The sequence below is a fragment of the Podarcis muralis genome, chromosome 1 (assembly GCF_964188315.1).
Source record: "Podarcis muralis chromosome 1, rPodMur119.hap1.1, whole genome shotgun sequence".
Taxonomy (NCBI): Eukaryota; Metazoa; Chordata; class Lepidosauria; order Squamata; family Lacertidae; genus Podarcis; species Podarcis muralis.
The window spans coordinates 21,903,339-21,923,077 of NC_135655.1; the positions used below are offsets into that span (position 1 = coordinate 21,903,339).

Sequence of the window (19,739 nt, forward strand, 5' to 3'; positions counted from 1 at the left end):
CCATTTGTTTCAAACAGTGAATTGGGTGGGGAACCTCAGGCTGAGGGCCAAACACGGCCCTCAGGCCTCTGTACCTGGCCCTTTGAACTGTGGTGCAGATTCAGATGTCTTTTCTCAATGTGTCATTTTTGTTGAAGGGAAATAACACAAACTGCAATGTTTTGTTTCTAGGAAAATTCAGTTTCTTTCCTGCTCCCCAGCTAGTGTGTACATAGTGATGATGTTGCTGACATCCATCTGTCTCAAGAGACAATGGAGTGCAGCTCTGGGGTGAACTGAAGTGACCTCTTTGGGGTGCAAGGCTAAGCAGTCCTGAATTGCCCAGATGACAAGCCTTGCTGATGTGGTCCAAAGGAAAGCAGAGCAATACGTCTTAGGGACGCCACTCTGGTTTTGTGCAGAGCCGTTTCTTCTCCCGAAAAGAACCCGCAATGCAGATGAGGTTTAGGATCAGCTTTTTCCTTCTCCCAGATGGCCTACCTTCCCAGGTTGAGAAGTCTCATCTGCCCCTCACTTCCCTCTACAGCATGTGCAGAAACCACCTTCTTGACAGTTGGACCCATTGCTGGGTCCAGGGAAGCCTGTCTTTGCATGCAGGGGAAGTCCCTAACTCATTGAGGGGTTGAGACCCATGGGCTACCCTCACCTCCTGGAGACCACATTTGCATTACAAGTGATGGACGCAACTCCCCACTTTCACCCCTCTTCATGGCACACCCATCTGGTGATGCGTTTTAAAGCTCTTAACATTACTCTGTTTGCAGCCGATACTTCCTTACCCCTGTTGCATTGCAGATGGAGGATGGTATAGCCAAGGGAGGTAACGAACTACAGCCTTGTTGTCCCTGTGATTGCCACGCGAGATCTCCATCGCAGCAATCTGGGCTAAACCGACCTTCAGATGCCCACCAAAAGTGTCCTCATGCAATGGCTGGGAACACGTCTTCATGTGACTCTGTGGTGGAAGGACATTCAGCATATTGAGGGTATTAAAAGTAAGACATGTAGGTGATTAAAGGCATTTTGAAGGCCAAGGAAGCTGTTCCATTTATATGAAAACACTGTGTTCACCAGAGCAGCTTTCACCAACTCCAGATGTTTTGAACTACAAATGATGGGAGTTAAAGGCTGCACTAAAGAGTGAATGTCCAGGTTATATAATACTTCTATCCGTTTATCAAATACCTTTATTATACCTGCAAAAGGTGAAGACTCATTTGTTTGCCCAAGTGTTTGGTTGAGCTGGTTGATTGAGAGTGAGCTTTGGTTATGATTGGAGTTTTTTAAAAACTGCTACTCTTATTGTTTATTGATAGTTATGAGTGTTTGGAGTTGAATTTATTCATTTACTTAAAGAGATCACTTTTCACCAAGGGCCCCAAAGCAACTTCCAAAAGTGCAACAAACACACACCAACACCCAATAAATTAAAACCAAATACAATTTGGAAATCAGATCATACAATTTACACAGGGCAGAACAGGGCAACCTGACAGCCCAGAACAGGCTAAACAACCCCTCCAAAAGTTTGCTCTGTCGGGACTAGATAATCCAAGTCCAACAATGAAGTTGCCATCCGTACCTCTAGGGGGAAAGAGTTTCAAAGGGTGCAGTCACCAACAAGGCCCTGCTTCCTGCCTCAGCACAGCAATTCTCCGCAATTCCACTGGCCTAGCACACGTTATTTGCATGAGTCCCGACACCCCTGTGGACCCTGGTCACTATTTTCTGCTTTTTGCTGCTCGTACAGTCACCCTTTCTATAATCGTTATTGTAGGAAGCTACTTTTCCAACTCTCCCATAAAGCATGGCAAGGGCTTTCAGAAAGGATCTAAAAGTTCTCCCGACTATATGGATGGCCAGAATGCAGAACTCCCCAAACAAGGCAATAACATCATTTGAACTGATGTGTCTGAATGCTATACTCACCTTTAATTTAGTTAACGTATGCATATCGGCAATAAAATCCAAAACTTCACCAATGTACTGTCTCATGCATTCCATGGCTGCTGTTCCACACTAAAACATGGAAGAACAATGGTCAACTATCAGGGCTCTTCAGAGCACAATAATGGAAGTCCATTTTCCTTCCCTCACCCAGCCCAAAACCAACTGAATCCTGAACCCTATATATGTCTACTCAGAAGTAAGTCCCACTGGGTTCAGTTGGACTCAGAAGTAAATCCCACCTGGTTCAGTTGGACCCAGTAAGTGTGTACAGCATTGCAGCCTTATAGTTGATTAATCTCAAGACAAATGTTGTTCCTAATGGAGCAGATGAGTTACACGAGTGTAGCCTCACTGACTGCAAAAGGACTAATAGTACTGTAACTGGTTGTGATTTTTTTAGGCTTACTATCCTAACACTGGCTGCTGCCAATCGTGGTAAGGTTGTAGTTGAATCTTTTTCTGGCCTGGAGTGGAGGGGCAGAGAATTCAGAATGAAACTGGTCAGTCCTGCAACAAAATATTCAACCTTAACTCCCTTTCCGACCCAAAGTAATCAGCTGATATGGATAACAGATTGCCCCTCTTTGATGAGTGATGATTTGGACCCACAAATTCAGAGAGTCTCAGTTGAGGTTCACTTGCTGGAATTCGGAGGGCGAGAGAAGAGACAATCTCCTCAAATTCTGCATTTTTGCAGCTGACCCAAGTGCTTCTCATTTCTCTATGCTAATATAAAATCTACGTAGGGCTGAACTACACCACCTTCTGTCTCCTCCACAGTTACGCCTGTCAGTAGGCTTGACAGGACAACAAACAGCAAAAATAAGGTCACAGAGAGCCCTGTCAAAGTCTCCTCCATCTTCCAGTGGGCTTGGAAGAAGGATTCCACATGTTGCTTCTTTCAAACTGAATGACAGAACGATAAAGGGTATTGTGCACCAGCCCCTAGAATACAAATGACTGAATCTGAAGGATTTTCTCTTTCTTTTTATTCAGTTTCTCCCCGTTGCACTAAATATGTTGAGTACAAACAGAATAATCTGCTCTTCCACGTTTCCACCCCTGCCCTCAAGCTACCAGAGTCTCCATTGTATCATCCTAACTCAAAAAACATTATAGTTCAACTGGGGGATGGTGTTGTGACTGTTAGTATCGTTTAAGCTTAGAAGGTTTGGAGCAGGGGTAGGCAATCTAAGGCCCGGGGGCTGGATGCAGCCCAACCGCCTTCTCAATCCGGCATGTGGACGGCCCGGGACTCAGTGTGTTTTTACATGAATAGAATGTGTCTTTTTATTTAAAATGCATCTCTGGGTTATTTGTGGGGCCTGCCTGGTGTTTTTACATGAGTAGAATGTGTGCTTTTATTTAAAATGCATCTCTGGGGTATTTGTGAGGCATAGGAATTTGTTCATTATTATTATTTTTCAAAATATAGTCCGGCCCACCACATGGTCTGAGGGACGGTGGACCGGCCCACAGATGAAAAAGGTTGCTGACCCGTGGTTTGGAGTTTCTTCTCTGGAAAGACAGAAAGCATGCACTATATTGAAACTAAGTCACTAAGTTTCAATGCGGATGGAATGCCATATGATTCTGCAGTGATTAGCACAATCCTTTGACTCCATTCTGTCCAGGGGTCATTTACCTATCTATTTACCTAATAAGAGTCCCATGATATAAATAGTAATAGCTTTATGGTAGTACAAGCTTCCTACTACATCAGATGAAGGCCAATGTTACATAAACAATGATGTTATTTTCTGCACAGTTTTTGCCTTTTTCCTTCCACTGAAATTAATTAATTAATTATGTTTGTTTCTGCCAAAGCAAAATGGATAATGTAGGTTTTAGTGGAAGCTGAACTGTGGCAGAAAAGAAACAGTGCTGATTGCCTTCAACATAGCACAGGGTGGAAATCGCTGCCTTTTTATATCTCAAGCCCCAGTTGGCATGCCCAGTAGTCAAGGATATGGAGATAAATATATATTCTCTTCTTCTGTCTTAAGTCCCTTCCAACTGGAAAATTTGGGCTACATACATACAAAGCTAAGGAATGGTAAAGAAATTTGGAGCTCATGAAGAGGCAACTTATGTTTTGTTACTTACTCCAGGGATGGAAGCGATCATTTGCTTGTGTAAGATCAATGATTCAGCTAGTTTTGTTCCAGCATCTGCACAAACAAACTAATAAGAAATAACATATTAACCAATTTTGTGGGCTGCTGGTGGTAAGGATGCAATAATCTCTAATTTATGAGTTTATTAAACAAAGTTTCTTCTTGCTGATATTTGTGGTAATTTTGCTGGTCATAAACGGGAGAGCTTATATTGGAAACAAGAACCGTTATCAAGAAGTCAATCCAATTCTTTTTCACTATATACATACATATATATATTTAAAGCACTGTATAAAAATTAAGACGTGTATTCTCATTTCTTCAGCAGCAAGTTTAAAGCGAAAGAGGATTTTCAATCAAAGCTCATTACACAGCCTGCAGTCCTGGTACCATTATGTCAATTATAGTTCCAATTGACTTAATGAAGGCTTTCATTCCAGAGCAAAACATTTCCCCTCCTTGTGAATTTTCTCTTCTTTTTCTTACTGAGTGTGAGCAACTATTCTATACATCAGATAGAATTTTTAGAAATAACATGTGATTAAAAAAAAAATACAGACCATGTATTAAAAACCGGGGTTGTCAACTTTTTGGGTCCCATGAGTACGTTTGCAAACTGGAGAAACTGTCAGCAACACCATTCATATACCATAACCAAGCACACGTTACAACCTATTATATTGCCTACAACAGAATATTCCTTCCAACCTGGGGAAGGCCTCTGTGGGTGAATGGGCACTCATGGGTGCCATGTCGGCAAACTTCTGCTCAACTAATGCGTTCCAGGACAGAAAGAGGTTCCAAGATGTGAATCTTTCTTACCCCGAACCTACAGAATGCAGTGGATGAGAGCACATTGCATTCAAGGTTCAACATGAGGTTACATGCATGAGCAGGCAAACTAAGGCCTGGGGGCTGGATCCGGCCCAATCGCCTTCTAAATCTGGCCCACGGGTGGTCCAGGAATCAGTGTGTTTTTACACGAGCAGAATGTGTCCTTTTATTTAAAATGCATCTCTGGGTTATTTGTGGGGCATAGGAATTTGTTCATTTCCCCCCCCCCCAAAAAAAAATATAATTCAGCCCCCTGCTGAAAAAGTTTGCTGACCCCTGGTTATGTGGCACAAGCAACCAGAACAGAAAATGGAAGAGACTTGGATGCATCGCTGCCACTGGAAAGTTTGATGCAGTAAATCATGGTATTTCAGAGTGATGTATGATCATTGTATTTCAGAGTGATGTATGATGCTGGGGAGTATCACTGTTTTGTGAGTCGGGAGGGAAATTAAAATATTGCAATCAAACAAATGGTCAGCACTTTGTTCCACCTGGTAGGAACCACGACGTATTACAGGGACATACTAGAACAGCGTTTCCCAACCTTGGGCCTCCAGCTGTTTTTGGCCTACAACTCCCATCATCCTTAGCTAGCAAGACCAGTGGTCAGGGATGATGGGATTTGTAGTCTGAAAACAGCTGGAAGCCCAAGGTTGGGAAACACTGGACTAGAACAGCCTTCCCCAACATGGCGCCTTTCCGATGTTTTGGACCACGACTCCCATCATGGCCATGATGGGTTAGGGTTGATGGGAGTTGTAGTCCAAACCATCTGGAGGACACCAAGCTGGGGGAGGACTGGAATAAAAACAAGGCAGTAAGTGGAGAAACTGGGGACAAAGAGTTACGGTCCTTAAGTATTTTCAGCATCTTTACTATACAGGGGTCCCTTCCAACTCTACAGTTCTATGATTCTGTGATTCCTTTTGTTGGCCCTTAATCTCCCAACGTTCGTAGCAAGTCTCATTTGGGTGGACAGATCTGCACAATTGCTCGTTCTCATGACGTGATAATTGGCTTAGTGTTATGTGCAAACCAGGCAAATGTGAGTCAGGGAGGAGTCTTTGGCTATACAAACTACAGTGGTACCTTGGGTTAAGTACTTAATTTGTTCTGGAGGTCCGTTCTTAACCTGAAACTGTTCTTAACCTGAAGCACCACTTTAGCTAATGGGGCCTCCCGCTGCTGCGCCGCCGGAACACAATTTCTGTTCTCATCTTGAAGCAAAGTTCTTAACCCGAGGTACTATTTCTGGGTTAGCGGAGTCTGTAACCTGAAGCGTATGTAACCTGAAGCGTATGTAAACCGAGGTACCACTGTAGCAGATGTGCACAAATGCTCCCTTTTTTTTGCAACCGGCTAATCTGGCACATGCAAATAATTAAGCTGAATGTGTTTTGAGATCATTTAAATGTGAATAGGTGGCTACAGCCATGCATCTGCAAAGAGCAATGGCCTCCTGTTCATCTTTACTGTTTCCGAGGCTCTCGTTTTGGACGTTATCTGCATCCCTCCAGGAAGTGGGGTGTGTTTCAACCTGACATCGCAAGCGGAAGACTGGGCAAACTAGACAAAGGCTCCACCACTTATTTCCAAAGCACCTCACTATCGCCCATATCAACTCCTTGCAAGATGCCAAGACGTCACCGGCAACAGATTTAATGCCAGTATTGTAAAAGAAAAGCCACAAAACAACAGAACAGAAACAGGATAAATGTCTGCTGTGCCTCTCCCTAGAAATCTGCTGTCTGTGATAAAGTGTCAGCAAAGGCTTCAGGGGTAGTTGGTTGGGCAGAGATCCAGGAAGACAAGTAGTCTAGGTTTAGGGATGGAGAGAATGACCTCAGCAACAGGCTGAGGCCTATGTAAGGGCCTAGATTTAGAAAGTGAGAAAGATGCCTTAAATTGAATCAGACCATTGGTCCATGTAGCTCAGCTTTGTCCACACTGATTAATCTTTAACATCAGCAGTCTTTAACATTAGCAGTAACATCTAGACCAAAGGAGCATTTCAGCCCTGTTCTTAAGTTTGTTTAAAATCTAAAACAGCTTATCTTGTATTCCTTTCTTTGAATTTGTGATATGTAGGGTTTTTTAACCTTTTTGTAAAGGCAATAATAGATTTTTCACAGCCGAGTCCTCAACTCCTTATTACTACTGCTTGGCTTTCTTTAAATAGGGCGATGTCTAAAACTTGAAAACTTAAGGCTTTCAAATCTTTTTGTAAACTCAGGGGAGCGTTTCAGCCCTGTTCTTGAGTTTGTTTAAAATCATTTAAGGTTTATGATTTCTCTATTTCCTTCTGAGGAAACTGAATAGTTCAGTGAAACGAGGTTTGTAGCTGGCATCCTATTAAGACTTCTCGTTTCAGGGATTTTCACGGTATTTTATTTGTTTTGTGTTTTGTTTTGTTTTGTCCACACTGATTGGCAGCTGCTCTCTGGGGTTTTAGGCAGGGTCCTCACCCAGCCCTACCTGGAGATGAGAGGGATTGAGCCTGGGCCCTTCTGCACGGCCCACCACTGAGCTATGGCCACATGACATTCTGCCCTATGCTTGCGCCTTGTTGCTGTCAGGAGAAATCAGCATGGAGACAATATTAAGGCCTTGGTGGAAAGAAAAACCCCGTAGCATTCAAGATGCATGAGATCTCTCCCTCCCACCCTGAAGGAATTACAAACTGATGTCCCTGACCAGAGTCAGGGCTGGTGATGGGGGCATGATTCAGTGGCAGTTTGCATGCAGAATGTGCCTGGTTCAGTCCCTGTCATCTCCAAGTAAAAGGATCTCAGGTAGCCGAAACCTTGGACCAGCCTTCCACACCCCCAATGGGCTCCAGATGTTCTGGACAATGAGTCCCATTATCCTTGACCATTGGTCATGCTGGCTGGAGCTGATGAGAGCTCTGGTCTGGAGGGCAGCAGTTTGGGGACAGATGTGTTGTGCCTAGCTATGGGCAAAGAGAAGAGCCCTGTTCCATCTGCTGTGGTCACTGTTAGTATTTGCACTGTATTTGTTAGAAAATGCATTTTACAAAGAATAAATTTTACTGCGGAAAAGAAAACACATGTAATGTAACAGCTGCAAAGCAGGTGGTTCCCATTAAGGTGACAGAAACGCTGAACTATGGTGTTGTTAACTTAACTTCCTTTAAAAGTGAGTGTGTTTGTGCCTTCGACAGTGGGAGTTAAGGTTCAGCTGGCTGTACCATCGTTTTTTCGCTGACTGAGTTTTGCTGACTGAGAATATGGGAGTGTGAAGACTTCAAGCAGATGCTGTCCAGAGGGGTTTGTGAGGACAGACAAGCTATGGACCAATGGCTTATGCACTGCTACAAAGGAGTTTTGAAAGCAAAAGGACTAAACCCTCTCTTGGGCTCAAGGGAGAGAAAGGTATTGCATTGGACTTAATACATATGAATAATACAAATTGCTCTCTTGCTGCCATCCTGACAAGTCAAGATTCATCTTCAGTTCTTGTGTGTAGAGTCCACTCCATCACTGAGGTCTGAAGGTGAAACCACAGCATTGCTCTGAATAACTAAAAAAAAATAGCTAACAGTTGTTACCCCCACAATCCCACACAGCTGCTGATTCCAGGTACAGTTCTGCTCCAGGGAATCCCCCAATACCCATGTTAAGAGCATGAGGACAGGTTTCAAACCCCAGCACCCTATGGGCTTTACTCCTAGACACACCCTAAGCCTTTGGCAGCTTCACTCTCGCTTCCAAGGGAGGCCAGCTAGTGGGACCACACCTTTCCTGCCCCACAACTGCTCTTCTCGCAGGGAAGCTCATATGAACACCTCATGCAGATTATACCACCTACCCAAACTTTTCCATCCTCCAGCGTAAAGAAAGCTTTCCTCTTGTTTTGTGTCACTACCAATTCTGACAGCGATGAGTAACGTGGAAATAATTGGGGTATCAAATGTAAATGTCAGGAATATATCTTTTGTTATTCAGCCCACCTTGCTTCTTATTTAACGTTCTTAGCCCCCGTACTGCTATCTTTGTCAAATCAAGAAGCAGCTTGAGTCCCTACATGTCTCACGCAGCTATACACAGGAGTATTAAGTGATTGCTCAAGTGGTATTTCAGTGTCCCACCTTGTTCTACCACCTTCCCATTGTGGTAGGTCACTTCCTGTTCTTTATATAGCAGGGGTGTGGAACTGGATCCATCTGGCAACCCAGTAGGGTCCGAGGATGGAGGCAGACCCACAAACTCATGAGCAGAAGATGGAGGCTTCATTGTCTCCCAGGGACCCTCCTTTTAGGGACATCTTTAGCAGGGTGGTTGAGGAAGCCTTCCTCAGATCTCCTCTTCTTAGGGGGCGTGGAAGACCCATGATTACATAAGTAAGCCTTCCACAATCTTGCACTCTCCAGACTGTTTGGACCGCAACTCCCGCCAACCCCTGTGAAGTTGACCAATGGCCAGGGAGGATGGTATTTGTAGGTCAACACATCTGGAGGGCACCAGGTTGGGAGAGGTTGGGCCAAAAATGCACACCCAAGTTCCATAGACCCATTCAGCTCCCACCAAAGTGGGCATGGGGTTCAGAGGTTTTTGCAGGGATGGTGCTGAATTCTAGCATTTTTTGTGTATGTGTGGGATGCGAGGGGCAGGAGAGACTTACCCTTGACACAAGGCAGCCGAGGGAAAACGAAAACCCTCCTTTCCTGCCTCACAGAAAAAGCTTCAAGAATGTAAGGAGAGGTCTGCTAGATCAGGCCAATGGCCGCTCTAGTCCAGCATCCTGTCCTCACAAGAGCCAACCATATGGCCGTGGGAAACCCACAAGCAGAACCTGAGCACAACAGCACTCTCCCCTCCTGTGGTTGCCAGCAGCTGGTATTCAAGAAGCATGATGGCCTCAGACTGTTTCCCAACGCTTCAAACAACGACGGAGCTGCCATGAGTAACTCATCCCAACCTTCAGTCCTAAAAAATGCCCCGCTGGCGATCACAGTATGCCATGACAAACAGAGTGCAATTCCCAGACCCTTTGTGCATATGTGTGTATGTGTTTCTTGTAGGGTGGGGAGATTTGTCTGTGGGGGGGCAAGTACTCTGTCATTCTGTGTAACGTTGCCTGTTTCTCACAGAGTCCAAGAAGCAGAAAGGACTGCCCTCTCCTCTTTTTAAATACATAAATAAAGGTACTTGCAAACATCAACTTTTTCCTCCCTGAACCCATTACCTGGTGTGTCACCCCCCCACAACAACCAACCGCGCGCACACACACACACACACACACACACACACACACACAGAGCTTCTCCTCTTAACACTGATATTATAATAGTTGTTTTTAGGGAAATTCTAAGCCCTCTGTAATTTAGAACGTCAATGTTACTTTCCAACTCTCCTGGCAACTGCTAATTTTCTCTGACTAATGTGCCCGTTGCTTACGAGAAGCTGCGGCTCGTAGAAACATATGCCCGAGCGCAGCGCCAGGCACTTCAGAGGGGGGAAAGAAAAGAGGCTGTCAATCATGTGGAACTGTGCGTGACCTGGGGAGCAAGTCTGCAGAGCTGTGCATTGCGCCGTGGGCCACCCAGGTCACTTCCATTTCAGCTCCTTGTCATTTCAATGCGATTAAGTGCCAGCAACTGCCAGCCCAGTCATTCTGCAGTGGAGGATGGCTACTGTCAGGCTGCTGTAGTTTAAAAAACAAGTTGTATGTCTCTCTAGTGAGCAACATCTGCTGTGTGCTTTCCTTCCAATCTGGTAGCGCAGGAGTCCTTCAGGCCCAATACAGAGGAAGGGTGTTTTAATTGGGAGGGAGCTCTCTCAGTGGCCTAGCTCACACTTAACACTAAACCATGGTTTGGTTAACAGGAGTTAACCATGTGTTGCCCCATGGCAATGATCAAGGAAACCATAGCTTGTTTTTGTAAAGTTTTGGTTTTCCCCCAGCTGCTCTTGCTTCATGACTTTGAGTTCTGTATTCTTTTCAATGTCTGCTTAAAACATTTTTGTTTAGGCAAACATTTCCAGATATGCAGACATTCAACCCTTTTTAGCTACTGGCTGTCCAGTGCTTGGAAACCCCACGCAATACATTCACTGTAAAACCATTTTTTAAAAAGTGTTTGTTCCGTACCTGGACCAAAAGCAGAAGGTTTGTATCTGGCAAGGGAGATTTTAACTTCAGAGCTTGCAGCAACTCTAAGATGACACTGCGGGATAAGTAGAACTTATCCCTTTCCTAAAAGAAAAGTGAACAAATCGGGGTTAAATTAATGCTTCCAACATTCTTCAACACCAAATCCTTGACTGCTATTTGTTTAGATGATTTATATGCCTCCCTTTGCGCAAGTACAGAGCGGTTTAGAAGAAAGCCAAATACATTAAAAGAATAACATAAAATCCATAAAATAACACCATCCTCAAAATCGCACAGCAACCTATAACTAACCACTAAATCACTTTTATATACAAATCACATACAGAGGCTTAGATCCTGAACTGCCCTTCCATGAAGGAAGATTCTGTTCCAGGAGAGGCTCATGCTCACAGAATCAAAGAATTGGAGAGTTGGAAGGGAACCCGAGAGTCATCTAGTCCATCCCTCTGCAATACAGGAATCTCAATTAAAGCATTCATGACAGCTTAGGCCATCCAACCTCTGCTTGAACCTCTGGATCTCTTCAGAAGTGTACATGTCCTTTACATATAATGCTACTCCTCTCTTCCTGTTTGGTCTATGCCCTTTGAAAAGGTTACACCCTTCAATTTCTACGTTCCAGACATAAATCTCATCCCACCAGGTTTCAGTAAAGCCTGTTGGGTCGTATCTGGCATTCTGTATCAACAGCTCAAACTCATCTTTCTTGTTTCTCATTCTCTGTGCATTAGTATAGACACAACTGAAACCACGTGCCATTTCCTCCAGCTACTTCCTTCTTGTAGTTTTCTGCCCTGTGCATCCATGAAGCTATTATCCCCAGTAGCAGGTGTTCTCCTGCCATCTGTAAAATTGCTTCCAGAAAGGAAATCCCTCCCTCTTGTCCGTACTCTGCAGTCCCCACTGAAACAGATTTTCAGAAGGAACAGAGGAATGTAGGGGCAACTTCTAAAACTCCCCTAGCACCACCCCTTTCAGTCAGCAGCCTCATCCTGCAAAGGGAGTTCCAGGTTGCATCCACACCATATATTTAAAGATCATGACATTCCTCATAGAATCCCAGGAACTGCAGCTTACCCTCACAGAGCTACAGTTCTCAGCACTGTTAACAAACTACAGCTCCCATGATTCTTTGGGGGAAGTAATGTGCTTTAGATGTAGTATGCATACACAAGCCCTTTCGTGGGAATTTAGGGTCCAGTCCATAGAATTTGAGCAAGAAAACAGAGTTGAAAGAAGAAGAAAACCAGTGAGGTGTGTGCTTGCTCATAGAGCACACACATCGACGTTCCCACAGGGGCTCAGTGCCCTACAATGGCCTGCGTGTGTTTATGCATCTGTCTAAGCTCCACAGCTCCTCTCCCCTGTGATGCAAAGGATTTCTCTTCCAGGAGGGAAGGGCATGTTGCATCTGAGAGGATTATGTCAATGACATCTGCTGTTCCATTGAGCATTTTGTCCTGGCGCATAGAAAAATGGAAAGATGGGGGGAGAGCAACTTTCTAACCCCCATTCCCAAGCTAATTTGCTCCCCTGTGAGATAAACTCCAGATGTCCCTACAGTTTATTCATCTGGATTTTTGTCAGATGGGGAGGAAACCTCTCTTATTTTTGAGAGACAGGATGGCCTAATGCATGTTCAGTAGAATTACTGATAATGCAAACACCACAGCAGCGAGGTAGAAAGTAGTGGACATAATGAAAAATATACCTCTCAAACTATGGCAGACATGGAAGATGCAAACATCTCCCCCCGCTCACACACACATTCATGTGGATGGAGGACAGATAGGGATGTGTAAGCTTGTGTAGAAAGAAGACTGCATCAATTGCTCTGCCTACTTTTGGCTCTAACATGTGACTTCTGAAGGGCTGCCCAGAAGAGAATGAGGGCCTTGGGCTGAAAAAGTTTCCCACACCGATGTATTAGTGTGAAAGTACCCCTAGTAGAGTCCAGAATTTCTATTAATGAGCTATCCCCAGATCCATTAAGGAAAAGGTAAAGTATAATATTTGCACAACCTCTCAAGCAGGTTTTGGCCAGAGTTTCAGCTCCTTTCTGTAACGTTCAACTTTACCTCTAATTTTAAATAGCAGACGGAACAGAGGTTGCTTCAATGTCAATTTCGCTTGAGAACAAAAATAAGGGGTAGGTGGGTTCTCCGTTTGCCCCTGTCTCTGGTGCAATTAAAAGGAAACAAGCCAGTTAATTACCTTTGTGAAAGCTCTGTGACACAAACCGCACAGCTCTACCAAATACGCTAGGGTGAAGACGGCGTTCTGAATGACGAAACTCAGCAATTTGGAAAATGGCTCTAGCAGGCTCTGCAATGAAAGGAAGATGGAGGGCATGTCAGGAAATATATGCTTCTTTCAGCAAAATGAAGGGTGTGTGGGTTGTGAAATCATTCATTATAACAAAGCCTACCCCCCCTTTTTTTAACTTGAAGGATATGAAGTTGCAGCTGCCCAAACTGATTCGTTCCAATGACTGTAGTCACACTTTGGGATTCCCAGCCAGCACCTTGAGAGAACTCCTGGAAAGAGTTCTGCTTGCAAGATTCGCACTGGCTGCCAATCTGCAACCGGGCCAAGTTCAAAGTGTTGGCGTTAACATACAAGTCCCTACGCTGCTCAAGACCAGGTTGCTTGAGAGACCCTTATACACCCAGCAGATTGCAGGAGAGTTTCTGGGGGAGAGTTTCTCCTGCAACTCCAAACATCTCAGAAGCCCACTCCACAATAATACTGAGTAGGGCTTTCTGTGGAATAGCTTTCCTGTCAAGATATGAATTTCTATGGAGCAGCTATCCTGCCAACATATGACAGGCACTATATGTACTTTCCAGAAACAACTGAAGACATTTTTGTTCATACAGACTTTCCCTGCTGAATAAATGGCCTTTTGAAGGGACACGGGTGGCACTGTGGTCTAAACCACTGAGCCTCTTGCGTTTGCCGATCAGAAGGTCAGTGGTTCGAATCTGCACGATGGGGTGAGCTCCTGTTGCTCTGTCCCAGCTCCTGCCAACCTAGCAGTTTGAAAGCACGGCAGTGCAAGCAGACAAATAGGTACCGTTGCGGCGGGAAGGTAAACGGCATTTCCATGCGCTCTGGTTTCTGTCATGGTGTTCCGCTGCACCAGAAGCGGTTTAGTCATGCTGACCACATGACCCGGAAAGCTGTCTGTGGACAAATACCAGCTCCCTCGGCCTGAAAGCGAGATGAGAGCCACAACCCCATAGTCACCTTTGACTGGACTTAACTGCCCAGGGGTCCTTTACCTTTACCTTAAACAGCCCTTTACTATGAGTGCCCATTTGCCAGGGTTTTTTGCCTTGTTTTACATCATAGAACTGGGAGGATCACGAGAGTCATCTAGTCCAAACCCCTGCAATGAAGGAATATTTTGCCCAACATGGGGCTTGAACCCACAACCCTATATTACTAGTTATTTTTGCCCTTTTAACTGCTTTTAATTACATTATGTGTAAATCCCATTGAGACAGTGGTTTACTAGGCAATTAATAAATCAACAACAACAACAACAACATGTTCCAGGAAAGATCAGAATCCTCTTTCCCTGGGGTATTCTCCAGTTGAGCAAGGAAACTGTTTAGCTCCCATAGGCTCCCTGTGAACCATATTCTGTTAACCACGCTGAGATCTTATGATGAAGGGCGGGATATATATCTAATAAATAAAATAAATAAATAACCATGTGGGTGAGCACAAATGCACATGGATAAAAGCATCTCACTCTCTTTGAGATCAAAGCTATTGAAACAGTCATAGGAATCAGGCTATTTGTTTATCTAACCAAGTATTTTCTACTCTGGCAGGCAGTGGCTTCCCAGGGTCTCCTGCAGAGAGTTTTTCTTATTACCTGCTACCTGGCTCTTTAAACTGGAAAATCCCAGGGAATGGCTGTGAGGCCTTCTGCATGCTCTGCTCTGCTTAGAGTTGCCTGGTTGACCTCACTTCTGGAAAACCAGTCCACACAAACATGATGATCTTTTGCTGTCCAACACACCGGGCAACAGCTTTCAGGTGCAGCTAAAAGTCACAAGCCGAACGCTGCAGACAAAAAGTTGGCCATCGCATTGCCTCAAACGCAACATTTTTCAATGACGTTGGCTCACACCGTCAGCCATGTGCCATTAAGTCATGCGCTTGCCTCCCTTAATTAAACCAGACATGAAAGTCCCAAGAAATGCAGCCTCTGCTATTCAATATTTTTCATTAACCAAATCCTGTACTTGCTCTCATCTCTGTTCGGTTTGTCCCAAACTGCAAAGCTCTAGGTAAATCCACTGGTGCCGCTTTAAAAAAGAAGAGAAAGAAATCCAACTCCTTAAGAAGACATAAACTCCCACCCACATAGTGAATGTAATCCCTCCCACACATTAATGCAACCTAGATTCGGAGAACTCCTATCCTGCTTGACACGGCACAATTGCACTTGGCTATAATACTCTTCCCGCAAAGAGATAAGGAAGAAACCTGAAATGATGAGGAAGACGGGAGGTTTTATATAAATATATAAAACCTTGAGCACTTACTCTGGCAGCACTGCTGGTGGGTATCTTCAGCAAGCAGATCATTATTCTTAGACTAGAATCTAAAGAACACTGGGGAGAAAACGGGAGAGGACACAGAAGAAAGAGTTAGTGCCTTTCCTTGGAATGTAATTTAGCCCTGCCAGGTATAAAGGATGCTAAAGAAAATACAGCCGTACAGAAGTGCAGAAGCACACAATGTGAGTATGTCTGAGAGGCAGTTAAGAGTGGGCTTTTGGGCTGGAGGTACCACTTTGTAGCACTTCCACTCCTGCATAGATAGCCAGCTCTAGCAGGTGGTGCATGGCAGTGCCTGCTACTTACTAGATCAGGGTTTCCCAAACTTGGGTTTCCAGTTGTTTTGGGACTCCAGTTCCCATCATCCCTCACCACTGTTCCTGCTAGCTAGGGATGATGGGAGTGGTGGTCAAAAAACAGCTGGAAACCCAAGTTTGGGAAACACTGTACTAGATGATGGGTAAGTTGAGCAGAACGTCTGGCTAACACAGATTTGCCAGCGTGCAAGTCCTCCTTGACCAAACCCTGTGTGAATTGAGAGAGAGAGAGAAATCTCCACTCAGATTGGATAGGCGCTTGCCAAGTCAGACCACTGGCCCATCTAGCTTCACATTATCTACAATGACTGGCAACAGCAGTCTGAGGTTTTAGGTGGGCGGTTTTCTCAGCAGCACCTGGGGATGCCAAGGACTGAATCTGGGATTGCAAGCACTGTACCTTAAGTGGCAAAACGCAGGGCAGTTTCGTAAAGAACGTCTGGAACTGGTTGCTGATCGTGGTCCAGAGGTTGCTGGGGGAATCCATCGGCAAAGCTTCCATGAACGTAGCAATGTTCTCCAAGCAGCGTAGCATCCCGCCCCCTGCTGGTAAATTCTTCTTGGTGTTTAGGCCCTAAGAAAATAAGTACATGGACAATTCAAACCCTGCTCGCAAAAAAAACTAAGACGGTGTGGAGCATTTTTGAAAAGTGCAGACAATAGGGACTGATTTCCTATTCCCTCCAACAAATAAATTACAAACTACCTTGTATCTCAACCTTTCCTAACCTCCAGCACTTCAACTTGCATCCATTCCAACCAGTACACCTGTGCCAGCTATAGCTGGTGAGAGTTGGCATTCAAAACATCTGGAGGGCATCGGGTTGAGAAAGGCTGGTGTATGTTCTACATCACAGGAATGGGGAGAAGCAAATATGTAGGTGGTGCCTAACCTACCTCACAGGGTTGTTGTAAAGGTGAAAGAGTGAACTACATACACCACCTTGAGCTCCTTGGAGGGAGAGGTGGAGTATAAATGTAATGATAAGAAATGAAACTGATCTGGAGATACGTGTGTGTGTGTGTGTGTGTGTGTGTGTGTGTGTGTAGTAAGCATGAGTTAGAAGAACAGCTATAATGAAAGGTCTTTCTAATCCAGCATCCCAGTTTCAACAGCAACCAGCAAGATCCCTCTGGAAATGTCACAACCAGGGAATAAAGACATCCCTCCCCTGATTTTTGACCCCCAGCAACAGGTATTCAGTGCCACGTTGCATTTGGACACAGATATTATTTTTTACCTACAGTAGCAATGGGACAACACGTAATCATGTCTGCCTGTTTGATCAAGGGAAATCCATTTGTGCAAGGAGACTTTGGGTTTCTCTCCTCCCATTTCCAGCCTCTGTGTACCCCCGTCCCACAAATCTGCTGCTGAGGGTCCCCAACCAAAGTGTTGGGCATGCAGTAGAGAGGAAAGGAAGCTGTTGGGCAGAGGAACAGTGTCCCTTGGGAGGTTGTGGACTCTCCTTCTGTGGAGGTTTTTAAGCAGAGGTTGGATGGCCATCTGTCATGGATGCTTTAGCTGAGATTCCTGCATTGCAGGAGACTGGACTAGATGACTCTTGCATAGCTGTCAACTTTTCCCTTTTCTTGAGAGGAATCCTATTCGGAATAAGGGGGTTTCCCTTTAAAAAAGGGAAACATTGACAGCTATGGACTGTTGAGGTCCCTTCCTACAATTCTCTGATTCTATGAAAAGCTCCGTTGTGTAAATAAATTGTTTTACTTATTACCTGTTCTTCACCCTAAGGCCCCAAGGTGGGTTGCAACAACTTAAAACACAACTTTAAAACAGTTTAAAACAAATTACAATCACAAGAACAGGGTGAGAACAATAAAAATACACCTCAGGTGTCTAAGGCCAGCTGGTAGCCAAAAGCTACTAGTCTTGATGGCTATGTTCTGCTTGAACTGTCAGAAGAATCATATCTCTGAACACTAGTTACAGGTGGGCAGAGAGCTGTTGCGCTCATGTCTAGCCTCCTGGCTTCCCACAGGTATCTGATCAGCCACTGGGAGAATAGGATGCTGGACTAGATGGGCCATTGGCCTGATCCAGCAGGACTCTTCTTTAGTTCTCAGTGCTGTGAGAGAAGACACACATTGAAAAATAAATGTGGTGTTTGCCCTGCACAAAATGGAAGTCTCTGAGCAGTTTCAACTCTGCCCCAGTAAAAGCAAAACTCGAGAGTAGAAAAGTTTAGGGTGTGAGATGAGAAGATGTAAAATACATCCAGTGGAAAGAAAACAGTGATTGTGAAAGATACACAGATAGTAGACTAACCTCCAGGAGCTGGCTCAAAGCAGCTATGGAACTCAGTTCACTGAAATCCATGAGAGATGTAGCCAAGGTCCGTAGAAAACTTCCATCTGCAAATGACAACATTTGGGGTTGTTGTTGTTTTCCAAAGAAGTTTCAGCATGGAGGTTGTGGAGAGGAAGGGAAACAAATCTCAGACATTTGCACATTACCTTTGATGTTGCTCTGGAACAGCTGGGGAAGTATGCCATTGGGAGCCAGTTGATGGAAAATACAGCGGAGAAATTGCTTGGCCACGCCTGCAGCATTCCCTGGGATCATCATGCTGAGGAACAAAATGAAGGAATAAAGAGGGAGGGAGATGCCATGATTCTTCAAGCATATCTCACCATGGAAAAACCAAACATCATCCACTTTGATATGTTCAGTAGGAATTTCATTTCAAATACATTGTGGCGAGAAAAGAGTAAGAGTTAACTGGGGGGGGCTGAATGAACACTCATTCGCTGCATGTGATTCGAATGTCTTCGCTCAAATTAGTGCTTTTCCCCCAGCTTGCATATCTTCCTGTTACATAAAAATGTAAGGCTGTCATCACACAGCAGTTCAAGCTGCTGCCAACGGATGGTGCTGCAAACTACAGCATGACGACAAGCAAGGGAGAGGAAACCAAATATGTTTGCTGTGGGTTTTTTGTTCTGTTTTTTTCCTTCCTTAATTCAAAATTACCTCCACCAAACAGGGGATATTTATACACTTGTTTGTGGTCTGTATAGAGGGGAAAAACTTGTTTTGATTGTACTGTACCTTTCTGCTTGATTAGAAAAATTGGTGCTTGAAGCCAACCTGGTGGAGAAGGAGGCAAACAAAAACAATTTATTTTTATTAAAGTAAAATAGTCGAAATGACTGGTGCAATCAAATCAAATCCCAGATAAAATGACTTCACAATCATGAAGACTATCTTTGGTCAATATCTGGCTGGCAAAATATGACATACTTTTGCTAAAGCATTATCATAGAATCGTAGAGTTGGGAGGGACCACAAGGATCATCTAGTCCAACCCCCTGCAATGCAGGAATCTTCCACTCTATGTGGGGCTCAAACCCATGACCCTGAGATTAAGAGTCTCATGCTCTCCCAACTGAGCTATGCAGAACAGCTTGGCCACTGTTGCAAAACTGTCGGAACTTCTATTCACTTTCCCTTCTCATGACAAAGAGGAAGTGATGAAAGCATGTCCACTTAGCATACAAATGGGCCCAGGTCTAATCCCTTCCAACTTCACAGGCAAGTGAAAGTATAAATTATGGAGAAAGCGAAAGGTGAGGATATGACATGGGGGCAGGACATTTTCAGCTGGGAGCCCACTGTCCTCTGCAAGAAGCAGTTCTCTCACTGTGAGGCTGAGCATCAAATGTTTACAGCAGTTCCTGGGCTCAATCCCTCAGCAGCAATCTCTAACCAATTTTCAGGTTCCTCCATGCCACTTATCATGAAGGTCAGAAGTGTGGCCCCCCAGGGACAGGGAACTATTGGCCAT

The 19,739-nt window shown here is 44.5% G+C and overlaps 1 protein-coding gene across 1 annotated transcript in view; it reads right to left on the reverse strand.

Annotated features, from left to right (window-relative positions):
- The window catches only part of UNC79 (unc-79 subunit of NALCN channel complex), a 129,980-nt gene that overhangs the window by 14,899 nt on the left and 95,342 nt on the right, over positions 1 to 19,739 (reverse strand). The window contains exons 38-47 of the mRNA XM_028717104.2: positions 19,004 to 19,042; positions 18,409 to 18,521; positions 18,221 to 18,306; positions 16,334 to 16,507; positions 15,602 to 15,670; positions 13,254 to 13,364; positions 11,016 to 11,120; positions 4,057 to 4,134; positions 1,930 to 2,019; positions 780 to 955 (exon numbers count right to left, since the gene is read on the reverse strand). Coding sequence (XP_028572937.2) covers positions 780 to 955; positions 1,930 to 2,019; positions 4,057 to 4,134; positions 11,016 to 11,120; positions 13,254 to 13,364; positions 15,602 to 15,670; positions 16,334 to 16,507; positions 18,221 to 18,306; positions 18,409 to 18,521; positions 19,004 to 19,042 — 1,041 coding nt within the window. The remainder of the gene's footprint in view (positions 1 to 779; positions 956 to 1,929; positions 2,020 to 4,056; positions 4,135 to 11,015; positions 11,121 to 13,253; positions 13,365 to 15,601; positions 15,671 to 16,333; positions 16,508 to 18,220; positions 18,307 to 18,408; positions 18,522 to 19,003; positions 19,043 to 19,739) is intronic.